At 43.9% G+C, this 20431-nt stretch overlaps 5 protein-coding genes; 3 read left to right on the top strand and 2 right to left on the bottom strand.

The window, feature by feature from the left end:
* Positions 1 to 1810, bottom strand: GSTUM_00002667001 (uncharacterized protein; the record flags this gene model as incomplete). XM_002836358.2 has 3 exons in its annotated part: positions 1 to 1177; positions 1313 to 1396; positions 1452 to 1810. The coding sequence occupies 3 exons, from the start codon at positions 1808 to 1810 to the stop codon at positions 418 to 420; spliced, it is 1203 nt and encodes a 400-aa protein (XP_002836404.1). The 3' UTR covers positions 1 to 417.
* Positions 1811 to 1814: 4 nt separating this feature from the next.
* GSTUM_00002666001 (uncharacterized protein) lies at positions 1815 to 3122 on the bottom strand (the record flags this gene model as incomplete). XM_002836357.2 has 2 exons in its annotated part: positions 1815 to 2976; positions 3031 to 3122. 2 exons carry the CDS (start codon positions 3120 to 3122, stop codon positions 2526 to 2528), a joined length of 543 nt encoding a protein of 180 aa, XP_002836403.1. The 3' UTR covers positions 1815 to 2525.
* A 30-nt stretch (positions 3123 to 3152) lies between these two features.
* Positions 3153 to 5674, top strand: GSTUM_00002665001 (uncharacterized protein). XM_002836356.2 has 4 exons: positions 3153 to 4178; positions 4238 to 4447; positions 4548 to 4646; positions 4717 to 5674. Exons 2-4 carry the CDS (start codon positions 4295 to 4297, stop codon positions 4744 to 4746), a joined length of 282 nt encoding a protein of 93 aa, XP_002836402.1. The 5' UTR covers positions 3153 to 4178; positions 4238 to 4294; the 3' UTR covers positions 4747 to 5674.
* A 10-nt stretch (positions 5675 to 5684) lies between these two features.
* On the top strand, positions 5685 to 5987 carry GSTUM_00002664001 (uncharacterized protein; the record flags this gene model as incomplete). The annotated part of the gene is made up of 2 exons (XM_002836355.1): positions 5685 to 5716; positions 5777 to 5987. 2 exons carry the CDS (start codon positions 5685 to 5687, stop codon positions 5985 to 5987), a joined length of 243 nt encoding a protein of 80 aa, XP_002836401.1.
* A 3-nt stretch (positions 5988 to 5990) lies between these two features.
* Positions 5991 to 7319, top strand: GSTUM_00002663001 (uncharacterized protein). XM_002836354.2 has 3 exons: positions 5991 to 6145; positions 6211 to 6778; positions 6844 to 7319. The coding sequence occupies exons 1-3, from the start codon at positions 6073 to 6075 to the stop codon at positions 7022 to 7024; spliced, it is 822 nt and encodes a 273-aa protein (XP_002836400.1). The 5' UTR covers positions 5991 to 6072; the 3' UTR covers positions 7025 to 7319.
* Positions 7320 to 20431: the final 13112 nt, after the last annotated feature.

Here is a 20431-nt window from a genome sequence, read left to right as displayed (position 1 = left end):
ACTCATACATATCAATCCACCTTCTGATTCCTCCCCCCACATTCGACGGAAAACTTTACCGGTTGGACAGCGTATGGATAAACAGGTCCACAAATTGGCAAATCTCATAGGGGATCAATCCTTGAGACGCTTTTATTAAGATAATGAGGGTACGCTGAGCTTTAAAGCTCGTCCTTTAAAATTTATGACAGAAGAAAAAAATGAAAAACATGAAAAACAACCGCCGCCGTTGCCTGAGCTGTAATCGTATGGTCTCACCCAAATGCAACTTGGTATCGATCGCTCCCACTATGCCGGACAAATGCGATGCTCAATCCAACATTAGAATCGTATATTCCGTGTAAAAGAGGGAGCATACGTGAAAACAGTCGGACCGTTAACTAGAAAAAAGGCAAATCATCAACAATGCTCCCCTCCCTACTCCTTGACGAGTCTGAGTATAGGCCCTACAACCAGAAGCCACAGGATGTCCACAAGAAACTTTGTGAAGATCTCCATCTTGCTCCGCATATTCATGGCTATAACGACTCTTTTGCAGAACGCGTCCACATTTTCCATCTCTTGAACTCCGACCTCCATAACACCTCCTGCTTGGCGAGGGGCGATGGCGAGGCATCTTCCCGCAATCCCCTCATCGCAAACCAATCTTGAGACAGCATCAACTACATCATCTAATACTGCTATCTCCAACCCTGCCAACATCACCTTACCCCCGATGGGAACTATTGGAGTGTCCACAAAGTATGGGCATATCATATTGATCCGGACTCCGTCACGTTTACTAGGAAACAATCTTATCGACCGGAACAGCCCCAAAACTCCATGCTTGGTAGCAGAATAAACTGCCATCATTGGTCCGCTGGTGAAGCTCGACATTGATCCGACAAGGATGAGTTCCCTCTGACCAACAGGAGACGACCGCAGATGATGAAGCGCAAGCTTTGTTGTGTATAAAACCCCTTTAAAGTTCACGTCCACGGTTGTCATGTCTGGTTCTGGGGGGTCAACGTCGAGAGGGATTTTTGTCGGAGAAGATTCGATGAAAGAACCCAGTTCAGCGACACCTGCATTGGCGATTACAGTTGTGATCTTTTTCGTCGGGGAAAGTTCCCGGGCACTACGGAAGAATTCACACTGTGAGGTGTAGGATGTGACATCGAGAGGTAAGAAATGCACACTATTCCGAGAGCAAGAACCTCAAAAGTGTGTCAGAGAGTTATTATTTCCTCAGCAGGCCAAGTTTCAGATTCCGCACGTGAGGCTTTTGTGCACACGCAAGAAAACAGGTGTCATGTGTGGAAAACAAACGTACTTTTCGTTGTCCGAGCTCTTCCGGACTTTTGCAATAACCGACTCCCCGCGGGACTCGTTAAGGTCGCCGACTATCACGGTAGCACTGGTCTGCTATTAGCTTCTCACATAGGAGCGGCTGGGACCCCAAAAAATTTCACCCGAGTTTCGCAAACTTCCTCAACATTCCTTCACCCAAGCCACGAGCTCCTCCGGTAATCAGAATGGTTTTCCGGCCAGCGGTGGTTACATTGTATGGTGCTTTGAGATCAATTGGGGTCGTCGAATAATAGACATCTGTGGTCGATAGGGTCTGGGAGGTGTTGAACATACTCGAATAGCTTATGAAAGCCTTCCTCTGAGCACTGTGCAGGTTTGTTGATGCAAGTGTTCTGGGTCCTAAGTACAGGGAATATAATTGTGTGGTAATACGGTACGGTACGATAGGGGCGCTTAGATTCGACCAGAAGTCAAAGATAAGATTAGATCGAAGGTTGACAATCACAACCTCGTTCGACATCGAGAGCTCCCACTAGTTCCTCAACCCCACTCTGATGCTTCCATTTCTGGGCAAGAAAGCTATCGTAACGGCATCATCTCAATTTCTCGATAGCTATATCCCGAGTATCCCCAACTGGATGGTTATCTCTCTCTATGGCCTTTAAAAGGATTCCCCGGCTAGAGTTGCGCCCACCACCGTCCATACCCTACCGTCTTCCCAGCCTACGATTCTCACCCCTATCCTCGTTCCGCCACCTCAGAACCTATAACTCACCCCGCCCTTTAGCCTTGTGCACACGGCCTACTTCGAGTATTACCTCCACCGAACCCCACTTTCACAATGTCTTCCGACGTCACATCTCGGCTAGCGCGAAAGCTTACCTACACCGCGAAGGTTTGATCTTATTAAGGGTGATTGCCTACGGATACAGCTTGATTGCTGTTGCATTTGGCCTGTCCTTTGTCGGAGCATTGATCTATGTCGAAACCCTCCATCCTACGCCCAAAGATATGCCTCTTATGGCTCGATACAACCTGGATCTATCCAGAGCATTGATAAAATGGACAGAAAACTACGAAGGGGCCATCGAAATTATGAGGGGAGTCGTCTTGGAGTTGGGAGAGGAAGGATGGGCAAGGCAGAAGAAAGGCTGGAGGAAGGGTTACATAATGAGCCTGAGCTATCTCGCTGAGTTGGAGCAGCGTGAACGTATGATAGACGATGCTAAAGCACACTACCAACAAATACTACAATTGCCCCGAGAGAACGAATCTGAGGAATCGTTGTGGCGCGAAGAAAGAGTCACTGCAGCGTTACGGGTCTCCAAGATCTGCGAATCCAAGAATGATCTACCTGGCGCCCAGGCAGCATTAATGGATGCCGTTTCCTTCGCAAGCGCCGCCCCCACAGACTCCAATGACGTAAACCGAACCTCGAACGGGTTACCCCCGCTTCCTGACCCATCCTCAAAAGAGAATACGCCGTTGCTGTTAAAAGCAATCACCGAGCTCTCTATATTACACGCCCGTAATGACCGCCAGCATCTTGCACTAGAGTTGCTGACCACCATATTGCAAGCACGTCGTACTGCCTCACCGGTGGAGAACCCCGCAAAATCTGAGTCTTCGAAGGAGATATCAGATCCTTGTGCCGAAGCTGTTACCATGGCATATATCGGAGAGTTGCTGTTTGCTATGGGTGATCAGCAACAAGGTCTTGCCTGGACTAAGGAGTCTTACAGAAAGAGCAGGGCACTAGCAGGGTTGAGAGGGGCCTGTAAAGAATGTGCGATTGTGACTGGAAGGAATGTGGCCAACATGTTGGAGCTCATGAAGGATAAGAAGATTCATGCAGCGTCAAGCGGGGGTGGGTGGTTCAGGCTTGGAGCAGACAAAACCTTAGAACCAGATGGCAGCATGGAGGAGTGGGAAAGGAACGTCCTGGAGTTGGAGAGAATCAGACACACGAAAGGGAAATGAAGTGGTCATTGCTTGGCACAAATTAATAAAGGGCTCGGATGCTTGTATATACAATGCCTCTATGATACAAAGTTGCTGAGAGATATTTTCGATCATTTCAGGGCACCGGGCCTACTACCCATACCTTTTTATACGCCCTCATTCAAACAATGCAGCTATGATAGCAAACATTCAACAAAAATAAGCTCAACATGTGACCAAGATTCCAACCCCCGAGGTTATTGTACAGTACATCCCCTTATCAAGGTATGCTATCCCAGCACACCCCCACTTCTGATGCGAGTTCATGCTCCTTCACTCCTCATATCCAGGCCCCCGAGCCGCGAGATACCAAATGTACCTTTCCATCTAGCGTACGAACACGCTTACTCGGTTTTCCCCGCACTTGACATCCACGATAGGCCCTCCGTGCGTCCGAAAGGAATCCCGCATCCGCCAATGCCGTGGGAATAACGACGGATACTCTCTTGCCCCCACTATCGAAAAAAACCCCTTATCACGCGATCGACCGCGTAAATCACGCCATCGAGTATTTTTTTTTGTTTTTTTTTGTTTTTTTCTATTCCTTTCCACAAAATTTTCCTCCCGTACGGGATGAGAGGGCGAGGTTTGGGCGTGTTCAAAACGAGTATCGATTGGTAAATATGACCTCAAGTTCTGGGTTACTAATAAGACCTTTGCTTCCCCGAGATGGATAGAAGGGTACCTTAACTTTGCGACGGGTTTTCTCTACGAGAGGAGGCAATTCGGGGAGTCTACCTCCATCTGTCTTCGACAAACGCTTAATTGATAGTGGAGCAAGGGAATATATGATGTAGGAATGCTTTGATGACAAACTCGATTTGTTGAAGCCAAATTTACGGCCCTACCGGACTAGTCTCCACTGGCCCTGCCCTCCAGCTTAAAAGGTCGGTCACGATTATTTGGGATTTTCAGGACCACGTTAATTTGGATCTGCACTCTGTAGTGCTCACCCTGTGGGAAGGCGCTACTTGATTGCTTTCTAGAGTGGTGGTTGCTCAAAATGGTAGTGCTTCATCATGTATCACTCGCCAGGTTTCTCCCCAGGAGTGGCTTGAATGCTCCTAACCCTTCTCTTTTCACTCCATGCCTACCGTTACACGAAGGATACAATTTCTCAGGAATATCATCGGCCGGCCAACTGGGAACAACTCTGGTAAGCCAGCTCACCCAGAAAACATTCGATCATCATGATCCTAATAAGAGTCACGTGCCCCTACCGACTCTTTCCTGACAAGTGCTCATGGCGTGATTAGCATCGCTCCCTGGCGATAAGAGTAGCCTTGCAGTCCGGGTGGAGAGAACTGAGAGCCGGAAGAAACCCGTGGAAGATCGGTGATGGGTCAGCCCAATCGGTAAGTATCGCTGTATATTCAACTCAGAATAATAGCTTGAGTGGATGAGAAATCTCATTTTGCAGCGAAGAGAGGACATGTAGGGTTTATTATGATATAATGCTGTTAGGAAATGCGATCTGGTAGCAGAGGGGCGGGGAGAGGTGTCCTAGGGTATTCGGAAAGCATTGCAGGTTGATGCTGATAAATCCCGCAGCCTTCTTCGGGGTTGCCTGTCCTAGGCAATATACAAGGGCCATCCAAGAAAAAGTGGTACGGAGCCGGGTATTGATGTTAATTCCGGTCAAAATCAGTGGTCCGGGGAATCCAACCTGCCCGGGAGCATAAATATTCCATTTCTCAACAAGAGCATAGAAAGCAGTCTTCTTTTGATAGATGGATTAAATTTGAGTCTACTCCTCACCCATCCCTCACCCATCAATTATATCCCTTAGAAGTTAACCGAGGCAATGGGAAATAGAGAACCATCCAGGGTAATGTCTCTCGGGTGTGCCACTGATACCGAAACTTCAATCAAGCACCCTACAGTACCACTATTTATAGTCTGACGCATATATGGCAAAAAATCCGTGTGTATCTCAGCGCCCATGCAAATCCACGACCCCTGTCTCCTAGTACTTATTGCCTAGGGCGAGTACTCTACACGCAGGAACTTGGCCCCTCCTAGGTCCCGAGGCATGGTACCTTACTTTTTAATTACTAGGAATTTTAACCCGGAGTTAAACCGACGTTTTTGCCACGCACAGGCGCTTGATGGGCCACTGAATCTTCGCCGATATCATGGATCCCATTAGTTGATATTCCATCACAGGGGTCTCATCCCTCCTTTGTCACTACAACAACACTTTGTCAGGGACTGATTTCTAAAGTTTGCACTCTTCTGGCAACGTCTAATCCTACACCACCCGTATATATGCCAAGACCCGATTAGGACTAGTATTGCTTTTTTCACACCCTGCTATCTTGAGCACGCAATTTCAACTCAAGATTCAACCATCGGCCCTGCAGTCTCTATTGAAATAGATTCCGCAAAGAAGGATGATGAAAGAAGCGGAGAAGCGATGGCATCTGTACTTTTACTCTTCTCTCCCCTCCCCGTTGTTTGATTTTGCATTCTGACTCCATCCAAGCTTCGGCACTCTCTCAATTCAACTATACCAATCAAGCCTCCATCCCTCAACGGATACTATAGGAAGGCATAATAGTGCATCTCTTTCGCATAAACATCCAAAGGACTTTGACCTTTTTATCTTCACCTTTCACCCGATCCGGCGGATCGTACCCAGAAAGAACCAACAATCCCTACACAAAACCAGACATCATGACAGTAACTCCAACTGAATACCCTCAACGACCCATCCCTGAGCGATCCATGTCACAGGATGAAGAGTCGGGTTATGATTCCCCTGGCTCAGCTACCCCCAGCATGCCTGATGTTTATTTCTCAAGTCCTCACTTGAAGTATTTAAACCAGCAATTGCAGACTCTCGAGCCGGAAGGTACGTACTTTTTCCATTATGAACTTTAGGTCTCGGGTATTACACTTGTCTAACATGCATTACAGAAATCCTCAAATGGTGCATGATTTCTCTCCCAAATCTATTCCAGACTACAGCCTTTGGCCTTACCGGTCTCGTGACACTTGATATGCTATCCCGTATCAATGCTGGGGCGCCCCGTCAGATTGATCTTATCTTCCTCGATACCCTCTACCATTTCGATGAAACCCTCGAACTTGTCGACAGAGTCCGTGAGCGTTACCCAAACTCGAAACTACACATCTACAAGCCGAGCGGATGTGCCAATGCACGAGACTTTGAATGTATCCACGGGGATAATCTATGGGACACCAACGACAATCTCTACGACTATCTTGCCAAGGTTGAGCCCGCACAGAGGGCTTACGCAGAACTCAATGTGAAGGCTGTCCTCACCGGTCGTAGAAAGAGTCAGGGCGGAAAGAGGGGAGATTTGGATATTATCGGGCTGGATGATGCAGGGCTCATTAAGGTCAACCCTTTAGCGAACTGGACGTTCAAGCAGGTTCGGGAGTACGTCACCAAGTACAACGTTCCTTACAACTCCCTTTTGGATATGGGATACAAGAGCATCGGGGACTGGCATAGCACCAGGTTTGTCCCCCTCCCCCTTCGACCTCCCTTGGTTTTTTTTTTTGATTACTGACAATTTATCGCAGTCCTATTGCGGAGGGCGAAGACGAGCGGTCCGGTAGATGGAAGGGCACCAACAAGACCGAGTGCGGTATTCACAACCACCGCTCCAAGTACGCCGAATACCTGCTCCAACAAGAGCAAAAGAAGAATGGAGAAGCCCTTGTCGATGCCCTCCACGAAGTCGGGTTACAATGGGCCATCTAGCCGGATAACAAGCAATGAAGATGTTGGTGGTTTCTTTTTCATCATTACTGTCTATAATTCCCGTGATTTTTGGGCATCGGTATGTTTCTTTACTGTGAAAAACGAGTTCATTTCATCAGTTTCTCTTCATGGGCGGAGAACGGCGTTATATCATTTTTTTTTTTTCCCTTTCCCATTTGTTTGTCATCGGTCATTGCCATGACTTACATACATATTATTTCCTTTTTCTTTCCCCCCATCCCCTACTTTTGAGTACTAGTAGCAAATAAATCGAGATGAGCAATTCTATCATGAACTCAATTTGGACCGTACTGCACGGTAACTGCTGCAGAGCAGAGATTTCGGAGTGCGTCATAGATATCAGCGATGATTGGTGGATTATGCATCGGAGCAAATTTCCGATGCCCCAGACCCCCCCACACACAACAGTAGGGTAGTTCGAGTGATCTAATTGAAACTTGGCGTTCCTAAATTTACTGGTACACATGGAGCAGGATTTGGGCCTGTTTGGCTCAGGCAACGGTGCGACCGTTCAGTTTTCCAGTACGGTAGTTCTCCGCCTTAAATCGGCCGCTTAGTACAATCTGACTAACATCCCCTCGATCTAGACTGCTCAGTACATATTAGATCTATCTAATATGTACTGAGCAGTTGCACCAAGGAGTGATATCTCATCAAAGTTTCCGATCTGATATCAGGCAGGCTGTGCTCTGATATACCCCGGTGGCATTTACCATCACAACTACATGTTGCATCAAACCTGCCAAGATGCCAAGCCAAAATGCGAAATTTCTAATATGTACTGCGCGCCTATCTAAAAAGTACTAATGCTTTTATCATCACTATGTACTGCGTTTCTATCTCTGAATGCGATCTAATCTGCGAAAACTAGCGGATCTAATCTCAAACTAGTGGATCTAATCTGATCACCCGCCAAAAAAAAAAATTTCCTTTTCCACCACACATTACATAAGCAATGACTCATCCACCACACAACAACATCAACCAAATAAAACCCCCCACAACACTCTAACCACCGTACAAATATCTCCATAGGATCGAATTGTGCTGGGCTTGGCAGTGGTTGCATCCCCTAAAAACCCTAACCTTGGATACGAAGGGCAGGGCTTGGATATAAATTTAGAGGGTACGCATCTTCAATCAAACCATCCACTTACCCTAATCACCCACAAAAGAAAAGCAGTTGACACAACAAAGCACCATGCTCCGACTCATCTGTCAAGCAAGAATCACCTCCCCTACCCTTGTTCAACGGATTGGGTTCAGAAAATTCGGCAATGAATTCATCCCCGATGACACAGAACACGATAACAAACCTAACCACACAGCCCCGGAGAGTGTCGAACCAAAGGTGGGACCCAATGGGGGTGGTAGTCAGTCTTATCTCTGGGTAAGTCTCTCTACCTCAAACAGGTTGTCCAAACTTCAGCTAACAAACCATGGTATAGTGGGACAGAATGAATAGGTTGGATGTTAAAATTGATGGTGCTATTAAGGTACGGATTACATTTACAAATATCTAGTAACAACTAACTGAGACAATGATGGCAGGATCACGGAGAATTTAAGGTCGATGTGACTAAAGCGATCGGAAACCTAGGACGTGAACTAGGACAAGCGATAAACAATCTGCAGTCCGCAATGCAGTCCGAGATACACCAGGTGAAGTCCGAGATACACCAGGCGAAGTCCGAGATGCAGTCCGAGATACACCAGGTGAAGTCCGAGATGCGCAAGGAATTTGCGGATGTTAAATCCGACCAGAAAGTTACCAAGTGGCAAGTCCACTTCTTATTTGTCGCATCATCATCGGTTAGTTTCTCATTCAGCTACTGTATCTGGTTAATCTAACAGGTATAGTTGGTCTTATGGACTTTGAAAGACTACGTCCAACTTCGATTTCCAACCCTTTTCACGAAGGAAAAAGGAACCTCCCCCAAGCAGCCGGAAGCCCCCTGCGAGCAGCCGGAAGCCCCCCAAAAGCACAAACAAAAGAAGCAGGCCTGGGCTTGGTAGCTGTGTTGTTCCGGTATATTTGTATACACATGGCCTGATTATTGCAGGAAGGGAATGAGATTGTTTCTTGATTGAAGTTTACTCTTCGGTTTGCTCCTTGCCCTGTGTGGTAGAATTGCGGGGGAGTGGCTGTGGATACGGGGCACGTTTAAAAGACAATACCTATGTGAGACCTTGCAACTTCTTTTTTCGTGTATCTTATTTGTCTGCCTGCCGCCTCTATGAATTAGACTATTTTTTCCACGGTGAACCCTAGCCAGCTGAATCATTTGGGCCTAACAATGCTCTAGTATCCCGCTTTTTGTGAACCTGAGGGAGTGGTATTTACAAGAGTGGATATGTATTCCCCTCCCTCCGTACGCTCTCACTCCATCTTCCGCAGCTGGAAGTGCACCATCAGAGAGTCTGGAGGCAGACAATCTTACAAGATGGGAGAAGTTGGACAGGAGCACAGCTGGTGTCGGGTTGGGAGATGCCTTTGGTGCGACGATAGAGCGGAAAAAGGTACAGGATGAGGACGGGTCGGGACTCGGGATGGTAGCATTGATACGGCTCCCTCATATGGAGCAGCCGTTGCAAGCAAATGAGCTCCGCCACCCCATGGCCATCGAGCTAGGCTCCTCGGACTTTGATTTTGCTATCATCCCTTCAATGTCAACATTGGTTGGCGGCGGTTAAAGGCTGGTTGCTGTGGATAAGTAGGCATCAACTCTGCAACTGATCCACTTTACTCCTTAGGAGCACATCTTCACTCATACAAAAAACAACCCAGTGCTCCCCAACACTATCCGAACTACTTGTCCCAGGCAATAAGTATTCGGAGATACGAGTGGCGGATTGTGGCGCGCACAGATGTTTTGCCATACAAAATTCCGACTCTAGGATCACCCCTGTTTCCGAATACTTCTTGCCTGCCACAAGTACTCATGAAAAGAGAAGCTAACAATTCCAAAAACAGAAAACAAATAAACGGCCACACAGGTCAAGCAAAAGTACCCCATTAGGAGCGGTACAAGACCGATTCCACCGGAGTACACTCCCAAACACTAAAAACCAACCATCACACCCTGCGCCATCTTCACCCACAACCTCGCAGAAGCCTTGATCGCCCGAGGAGGCATAAAGCATAAAGAAAGCCGATGCAAGTATTCCAGGGCTAGTTTCAACGGCAGAACGTGAGGAGCAACGCTCCGTTGGCCGATTCAAGAGGCTGGATGATCACTGGTATATTTCTCTTTGCACCGAGAACACCTACAAGCTGCTGGTCGACACCGAGAAAGTCCGAGTGCCACATCCCATTAGCTGGAATGCTGGGTTGGTGGAGTCCGAATTTCACCCGAACCCCACAGATCGCCGAGTTAAGCCCTATCATATTACCGATAAAACCATCAAATTCGTGGGAGCCGAGCCAGTCGCCTTCCCCGCTTTTATACCAACCATCCCCCAATACCTTGACTCATGCCTGAGCTGTACCGGGGGTCGGAGCCAAGTTGATGATGAATCCTGTATTATTCCTGAATCCGACCTGGACTATTTGTCAAGGTATCTTGCCCTCGATTCGCCCCACCAGCAGAATAAAGTTCTATCCAAGGTTCATCAGGCCAAGCTGTTGGAAGAGTATTTTATGAACCGCCAGCGGCGCCAAGAATAGAGGATGAAAAATATCCTGGACAGGCGTAGGAAACGTTCACACTTAAACCCCAGACAACAAGTTCCTTTCGTGATGCCCGACTTGTGAGATTGTGTTGGGTGGCGATCGCATCACAATGTGGAGTGGTTCTTGTTTTCGTTGGCCGTAATTTTCGACCCTCCGGTTTCTTTCTGCGATAGCACCACTCGTTAAGATCGGAAGCAGTTTTTTTTCTGCAATCTGGCAATTGACAGAGGGAGTTTTTCATGCTGTCGTTTCCTATTTCCTATGTTGTTACTGGAAGACTGCATACATGCACTGTGGCGTAGAGGGGGTTGAATAAGGTTCCTTGCCTTGGGCGCGCACTAGCATTGTCTCCTCTATCCATGTGGCGATACATATGTGGGAGATCAAAGCCCAGGCACAATTCATGTCACGTTCACACATTTCACACTGTGCCAATAGCTACTTGAGAGCCGTAAACTGATTTTCTCCCCTCATTCTAACGGGATTATGTCATGCAGAGCTCAGATAAATAAATCCGCATTTTCTATTGACCTGGGATCACTGCAAGTGCAGTGCTCAAGTATGTGGTTTCGTGGCGTAGCTGGTTCTACACCACCTTTAGGTTAGAAAATCTACCTCTCCCACACTAAGCCCAATATAGCCAATCCGGGTGAGGGGCTAAACGACATTGGATCCCAACCCAGCTTAGTCTTCAATGAAATTAGGCTAGTAACCAACATGGATCAGTGACGGAAGCATTTCTTATATTTTCTCTTTTGGTGCTTCGCAGTAATGTATAGCATCATATCTGTCGAGAAAAGCAAGAGGGAGGAATCTCTGGGCACATTTAAATTATCACATCCGGAGGGATATATATATTATAGAGAAGGATTGATACGGTATAAGATAATATAGTACTGTAACTAGTACAGTACATAACTATAGGCTAGATAAGAGGCTAATGGTTCTTGGGTTAAGCCACGTATATATTTCCTCTTCTCCTGAATTAAGAGGTGATGTTTCTTATTCTTGTGCATGCTGGGCGGCAAGAGAGGAGTCTTGTCCCGCCCAAACTAAATACTTCTAGCGGTACGGATAGTGGTGGAATGGATCTTGACACCAATTCACTTTGGTTGTCCATGGTGGCTGACCTGTCGAAAACTGTTCGCTCAAGCTGAGGCCACCTAAAATCGCCGCTAGTATCATCATCATAATAATATTATTATCATAGTCTAAAGAAATTTCGCGCCCAACGTAAAGGGCAAACGCGACCACAAGAGGAAGCTGAAATGACACCCCACTCGGGTCGACCGTTTGAGCTTCTACCATACAGTAATGTCCAATAGATGGTATCATCGGACACGATCTGTATGGGCGGATGCACCGAGTATGCGCCCCATGCCCGAGACCTGGACTCTATTTTTTTTATGATAGCATCATGGCAAATCTTCTTTAGTTCCGTTTCGGAGCCAATTCCTTTTTCGAACCCAATACCCGAATTTGGCAGGTCTCCAGAAATATGTGATGGGATACTAGATATATGCTCTTGTAGCGGATGGTTATTTTATCCCTCTCTCTCTCAAATGGCAGAGATACTTCATAGAAAGCCCTCAACCGCAGCCCAACTCTTCAGGTTATTCCAGTGGGGAGCGTCTCTGTCCTGGCCAACTTAGGATTCTTTAATACAGTCCTCGAAAAGGGGTCACGATGGAAATTGGTGTAATGATGGGTAATCTTTATTGCTCTGCTTCGAGGAGAAGTATTACATTTTACATGGAGCACACCCACTATCCTCCCATCGGTTCTTCTCTGAGAGAGCCATTTGGCCCGAGGGCTAAATCACACCTTTTGTTGGAAACCCCGATCAACCAAAAATGAAATTGTTGACCTTTATTGATGGAATAAAAAAGTAAAAATAAAAAAGACTTGTAATTCGCTCCGATGAGCTGCTGCCCAACTAACCTGAAAAACCGGATCAGAACCAACAGTGCAAAAATAATGTATACTTGTTCGTTGCAGAATAAATCAAATCAGACACCCATCGAGCAAATGGAAAAACATCCTCTTGGCAGAATACATGACCTCTGTGACGCAACCAAATGGCATCTGAGTGTCTATCCCACAGCAGATGAGTATCTAGATACCCACAGGTTGATAGACCAAAGGTTCTCCCAAGTATCGTACCAGCTGCATCCACCTATCTCTCTCAGTCGCATATTCTGGGAGTGCAGGAAGTTTCAAATAGGTCGCAACGGCTTGGCGCTGGTCATCTACTGATCTGTTAGCATTGTATAGCAGCACTTGGATCGGGGGATCAACCATTCATAAGTGCGAGTTCCTGCATAGAGTACGGCAAAGGGGGATGGGCGGGTATTATATGGCGTGGGTATCTCAATTTCGCATTCTCGGGGGCACGACTATTGTGAATCCTAATTGGCATGAAGTCCAAGCTAGAAATGTTTAGACATTAGAAAGAATATCACCCAAACTAAAAAGCCGAAGATCTACTTACTCCTTAACGATATAGTTGATATCTTGTCTCGCTTGCTTACCCTCTGCCTCAGCCTTTTCCCAAACTTGTACCACTTCTTGTTCCGATCGCACGAATCTTTGCTCCACCCTTTCTGCATATATCCTGCAATCCAACTCAACTTGCTTGACCCTTTCTTCAACTTGCTTGACCCTTTCTTCAACTTGGTTGACCCTTTCTTCAACTTGCTTGACCCTTTCTTCAACCCGGTTGATAGATTGCTTGAGACTTTCTTCAACTTGGTTGACCCTTTCTTCAACCCGGTTGATAGATTGCTTGAGACTTTCTTCAACTTGGTTGATAGATTGCTTGAGATCAACTTGGTTGATAGATTGCTTGAGATCAACTTGGTTGATAGATTGTTGAATGCCTTGAAGTATGGAAGCAATCGTATCGCCTTGGTCAACCGATGGCCGATTGGGAACGATGGAAGATTGATCCATATCCATATCCGGACGGGGGATGGATTGGTTGGAGTGGGACTGCGGGGCGGTATTTGTCTGTTGTTCGTGAGATTCAGCTATTTGGTCTTGCGTTCGTGGTCTTATTCGTGGGTGTTTGTGTTCGATAGCTGGTTATTGAGTCGGTGGTGGTGGGAGCTTGTATACTTCTCAACTAAGAGGTGGGATGGTCCCTTAGTTATAGGCAAACCTATCCTGGTCATTAAGCCCGACCCTAAATCATGTTATGCTTCCGTGTCGTATCTCACAGTCACCTTTCTGCCTAGTTCCACTAGAATTACATTGTGTGCGACATATTGGCCAGCACCTTCTAAACAATTCTATGTGTTTACTTGTGTTGGCTTTGCGCAGTCCACGTTCCAGTATCATGTTAGGGGACAAAGAAGCATTCAACCTTGCGATAGGGTCTTTGCCCGCTCATGAGTTGGGAAAATAGTATGACACCCACAATAATCAAACACCTCATTGGAATGTTGGGGTTGCCTTTGTCAGTAAGTTCCAACCCATTTTTTCTTTTCTCTTTTTTCGCTTGTTTTTATCATGAGCTGGTATGCGCTCGGCCGGTACACATACTGAATTTTGTATAAACTGTTGGGCTGTCTTGTCTACGATGGTTAGGCACATGCCAAATGATTGTTTTTTTTAAAAATTAAAAAAAATTACCATGCTGATATCATAAGTGTAGGATCTCGGTGGTGCTTGACTGCTGCAATTTGATTTTGGGATCGTGATTTGAGATGGTGTCTTGACAGCTTTAACTTAGCTTATTACCCATAATTCTAAGCCGGAATGAGATTAATAGTATCATAGTGATAATTTAAGTTAAGGTTGCTGGGACATGCTCTCAAATCGCAATTTCAAATCAAATACCGGCAGCAAAACACCCCATGTGTTGGTTTTGTTCCTCAATTCCCATTGCCATTGCCATTGGCTATCAGGTGTTGGGTTTCTGGCTTGGTTTGTCCTACATATGCGCTCTATGCGGGTTGGCAGAGGGCTGTGGGTGTTGTTTCATTCGCATTCTATGATAATTAATTAAGGATAGGTTAGTTTGTCTGGTGTGCTTCGCCGGTTATGCTAGCCGGTATAGGGTACCGGTTTTAGGAATCAGGATGCTTCTTAATTTTCTATGATAGAATCACGGAGAATCACAACATTTTAACGTATGATAGTGCCCTTCTTTAAGGCTCGATTTGTTTCGCTTGGTTTCCGGAGTTGCCAGCCTTATGGAGGGGATGCGGTATTCCGAGTTCCGCAGTCCACCCATCTTTGGGACAGATCGGATGGACTGCCAGCCGTGATCATTCTTTTAACTTATGATACCATACACAGGAACGCCCTAGGGCAGAGATGGGAAAGACGTGCCATGACCCTATAAGTCCTGCGGGGTTTGATAGGTGCTCGGTTATCTGTTGGGTTGGGTGGTGATCTGTCATATAATCACATCTTTTGAATTCTAAAGGCATTTTCATCACAAGTTTCCTTGTGGTTCTTTCTCATGTCTCCCCCCCCATTCCCTCAACTCTATCGTCATACCTTCTTCAACTCCGGTATTCTCTTTTCTCATAGCCTTCCATCTCACGAGATATTCTCATAGTTTTATTGCTTCTTCTCCGTGGTTCTAGAGCATAGAAAGAGCGTGATCGGATAGTGACATAGGATACATGCATAGGATACATACATCGGATGCTTTGTGGCCTATTCAGCTACCCCGAAATTTCTCTCCCTAATCCCCACCAATCCATTAATCGCACGCAGAGTGAGAAAAATTCGAAGCGACCAAGGCGAGCTGCACTATATCTACCCCACACAAAATGACCCTCGACCTGGCAGGCACCAAGGGCGGCAAAGAGAGATATCAAGTTGGAGCGAGTGAGATGCGGTGATCGTGGCTTGATTCTACTGACAATGATCGCCCAAAGAAGTAGTTAAGAAAAGGAACAGCTTTTGGACTGGAACCATATATAGCCAGCATGCTAGGGAGAGCCGCGGAACTGAGGGGGCACATTTCGAGACAAACTCGGTGGTGGCCATGTAGATGAAACTTCGCTTTCCCCACCTTCTACTCTGTTTCATTTTGTCCAATGTTCGCAGGCTGCCAGGCCAAGCCTTTTGAAACCCTATGGGCTTCATAGATGCCAGACTACACCGGCAGGCTTTCGGCAAATGCCATCTGATGAGTAGACATTTTGTTAGCGTGCGGGAGACATCTCCAGATGCACGCTAATATCTGCCATATCTAAAGATATCTTCCTCCACCTCGACCCCCGGGACACTAATAATGCACTAAAATTAAAATTAAAATAAAATTAAAAAAAATTAATCACTCCGACTGTTTCTGAGCGCTGAGAGTAGTGCGAATGCTGGGTAATTTCCTGTCACTCGATAGATTCCTGGAGTGTGGATAAATTTCACAATGTCATCAAGAAATATTATTCGGCAATGATAATAATATTATAATAATTATTATCATGCAATTTTTCCTCCCACATCGGTACTTGTGTCAAGGTTGTGGCTAGCCACCACCACCCTTGCTTGTTCGCTCGCTCACGACCTGGGGCACTCTAGAGAGTGCATGCCAGCTGAACATATCTTGGCTCAACTTAACATTATGGCTCAGTTTAACATGTCCTGTGGCTCAACACAATTTTTCATGGCTTAATATATCATTGTCTGTCAACAGGGCTTTGCAATTTAATGTTAATTGCTTTACAGCTCAAGGGCACATTGCTGCCATTCTTATCCAGTTCTCTCTTGATACCAGTATAGGTATAAGGTTTGGCATTCTATAACTGCTACCCTTCTTAAAGGGTTGTTACTGTGTAGAACGTTGAGTGGACAGGTATCGAAAGTATGTGTGTAAGTAATGGTAGATTTTGAACTCCATGAGACGGCGGGTTGTGGGAGGTAAGCAGTGGAATAGCGAATGTGATTACAAATAGTGTGCTGATGAGTAGAGTTAAGATGTTACTCTGGGGTTACAAGCAACAAGTTTGCAAAAACAGCTTAGACCAAGAGGTCTAACCTAGGTGTATTTGTGAGCACATTGTCAGTAAGGGCCAAGAAAAAAAGCTCGGCACCCCCGCTAGCAATTTCTGACTATCCATATCTTCTTCCTCAGACTATCAACATTCACAATGCGCTCGAGTGTAGATCGAGGGGATACTAGTCTAATATATACTAAGCAGTTGCGCCAAGGAGTTATATCTCATCTCATCAAAGTTTCTGATCTGATATCAGGTAGGCTGTGCTCTGATATACCCCAGTAGTATTTACCATCACAACTACATGTTGCATCAAACCTGCCAAGATGCCAAGTCAAAATGCAAAAATTTTCAGACCTATTTGGTCAAATCTTACTTCATTCTTTCTGGTTACCAACCATCCTCTTCACCACTATCCACTTGTCTTATCATCACTCCACCTTATGCACATCATCTTGGCATCGTCTTACTTGCGGTTCTCTTTGTTCTAATTTGCTGTCTTGCTTGCTGTGTTCTGGTATATATTCCTGTATACTTCTCTGCTCTATAGATTTATTTTATTTTAGTAACTAATATTGTACATCTTTTATAAAAAACAAGTAATTGCCTGTGTGTGAACCACATGGGTGAGTATAAACTGATTTATTTCAATCTCAATATCATAAGCTAATACAAAATGTCTCTCGCAAACCTTTAACTCTACCTAGTAGAAGCTGTTATTTTGAATCTATTAGTATTTTTTGAGTATGATTTCACTAAGTTGGAGTTTAACTTTAAACTTTAAAGTTTGTATAATAAAATGAATTAATATCTAATAGGATGATTGTATTAAAGATACAAAAATACTTATAATATAAGAATATTAGTAAAAGCCTTTTTCAGACCTGGAGGCTTGTATTTCAAGTTGACTCATCTATAGTTGAACTATAAACATGTTTAAATTCAACTAATGTGGCTGGTTAATTACCAAAGACTTTACTAACTTGATGTAATTAATTTATAAGCTTCTATATTACCAAAGTAGGTTAAAAGTAAAGCTTAGTCCAACCTTCCTGCTCATTCCAATTCCCCAAATCCTCTTCTTTTTTAATAACAATCTCTTCTTCCACCTATTACCTTGTCATTTTCTGACAGCTGACTCTCTTATTCTCTTCCCCACCGATCCAAACCTTATCAAGCTTTCTATTGATTCTTTTACTCTTGAACCACTTGACCAATTCCTTCACCAAGGTAATCCAGGTGCAAGTCGAGAAACATTCTGTTTCAGGAATATAGTTTAGGTCATCGATTGCCAGAATACCATTCTGAAAGTGAATGGCATATGTGTACCAGCTAACTTATTTTCTGCTTGCTGTTTGACCGTATTTCCAAGAGCATTAGTGAATATAAATAGAATCCCCATATTGTTGACCATAGGCAAAAAGCTTCCAATAGTGAGTTCTTGTATCTAAGCTTTAACAGAAGCTGCTCCTTGAACCTCTGTTAATAATCTTTCTTGATTACCAGCAGTGGCTTCTTGTTTTGCTATTTGAACCCACAATCTTTTCCCATTGGCATTTTAAAACATAGTTATTTTGTAATAAATAGTGACTGGTTGATCGAAGGTATGATATTTTAAATAGTACTCATATTCATGAAAAAGGTCATCCATTGCTAGGTAGCAGTTGCAGTCATAAATTTCATATTGTGAGTTTAAAAGATGTTGTAATTGATGTTTGTGAAGGATAAATCTTGAATGTAACCAAGTTTAATTAAAAGGAGAAGAGGAGAGTAAGGATGGTGGAAAGAAGAAGGTAAATACAGATTGAGTTGGTGAATTATTTAAATTAATTTTATATGAATTCTATTTTGTTAAAAGATCCATTTTTATTAAAGTACACAACTACTATTTTCTATGGTTTCTCCTGGGCATTGTCTCTAAATTGCTCTCTATTTTGTAATTCTCAAAATAATTACTGATTTTCTTAGAAAATCAATTAGCAATTACAATAATGGCAATAAGGATTTAATATGCTATCATTTGTAGGTAATACAGATGGGAGTCGGTATTGCAAATATAGTGAAAACCATGAAACAAGTATATATAGTCAGAAATAGTTGTAAACTCAATAATAATTACATGTAGTAGAGTTTTAAAGCTTTATGAAATCAAATAGTATGATGTGCAGTAATTTATTAAATTGAAATACTATCATCTTATAAGTCTAATTATATAAAATATCATCTTGTGAGTTGATATTAGAGCTATAAAAAAGGATATTAAAAAGACAGGTACTGTCAGAAATTTTTGCCAATGTGTTAGAACTTGTATTTAGTAGATTTCTAAAGCTTTATGAAATCAAATATTATGTGCAGTCTTGTATTAAATTGTAAAAACTATTGTTTCGTAAAATACCTAATTATGTAAAATATCATCTTTGTCATGAATGTGGCTTGGCAAAGAAAAGGTTTTCATGTGACTCATAATCATAAGTTATAGGTATGTTATTGTTTCACGTATATGACTCATTTGAATCATATGACTTATTAGGTTATAATTTGTTAGGTTTCGCACATGACTTGATTATGAGTCATGAGATGTATGCAGGGCAAGTATGACTTACAAGTATACTTTACGGGTATGTCTTGCACATATGATCTATGTTTTACACATAATCTCATTACGAGGTCATGGGTTTCACACATGTGACCAATCGGGATCATATGACTTGTTTATTAAGTTATGATTGGTCTATGAGTTTTCACACATAACCTTGCTACGAGGTCATGGGTTTTAAAGATGTGACCACTTTAGTCACATGATTAGTTTGTTATGATTTGGTTTCATGCATGTGACCACTTTAGATCACATGACTACAGGCGGAAAGAACACTATATAAGGAGGCTGGCACAACTGAGGAGGATAGGTTCTTCACAATTTGTTTCAAGTACTTTTCCTACTTATTACTTGAACAAATATAAAACACCTTTATGCTCTCTATCTTTATCACTACTATTATTGTTATACTGAGACAACTCTTCAAGAAGAAGAGTTAGAGAAAGCTTACAATAGGCGTTCCCGATAGAAGTCAAAGGACTTGTACTATCAGTAATATAGGCATAATCCTAGTGCTATCGTAAGACCAAGAAGAAGGAAAGATGAGAAATATTGTTCCCCGTCACTAAGATGTAACCAGTACGGGTACTCGGTTATTGGTTTTGTTTTATGTTTTGTTTTTAGTATCACTTTGATACTTGATTTGTTTTAAGTATCGCTTTGATACTTGGTTTTGTTTTAAGTATCGCTTTGATACTTGGTTTGTTTTAAGTATCGCTTGATACTTGGTTTTGTTTTAGGTTTTGTTTTTAGTATCACTTTGATACCTGGTTTGTTTTAAGTATCGCTTTGATACTTAGTTTTGTTTATGTTTTGTTTTAAGTATCGTTTTTGATACTTAAGGAGTTTTACCAAAGTGTATCGATTGATACCTTTGATTAGTTTCGTTCATGCTAGATATGAACAGATTTGTGTATTTAAAGACCGCCTGTTTCTACGATAGAAAAGGCAGACTTCGACATACAGTATTCCAATATACTTGGTTGAACGGTTACTTCTTTGTTCCCCAGTACACCCTCAAAGCCTCCTTTAGTTCTCAGCTCTCGCCTCCTCTCTGGAAGATCAGGCCACCTGCCAACTATCGTATCTAATACCGATAACGTGATTTGCACCTTGCGAACACGTTACATAAGAACTAAGTATTTGAAGAGGGATCGTTACAA

This window comes from Tuber melanosporum (genome assembly GCF_000151645.1).
Source record: "Tuber melanosporum whole genome shotgun sequence assembly, scaffold_140, strain Mel28".
Lineage (NCBI taxonomy): Eukaryota > Fungi > Ascomycota > Pezizomycetes > Pezizales > Tuberaceae > Tuber > Tuber melanosporum.
This window is presented reverse-complemented; position numbering and strand designations above follow the sequence as displayed.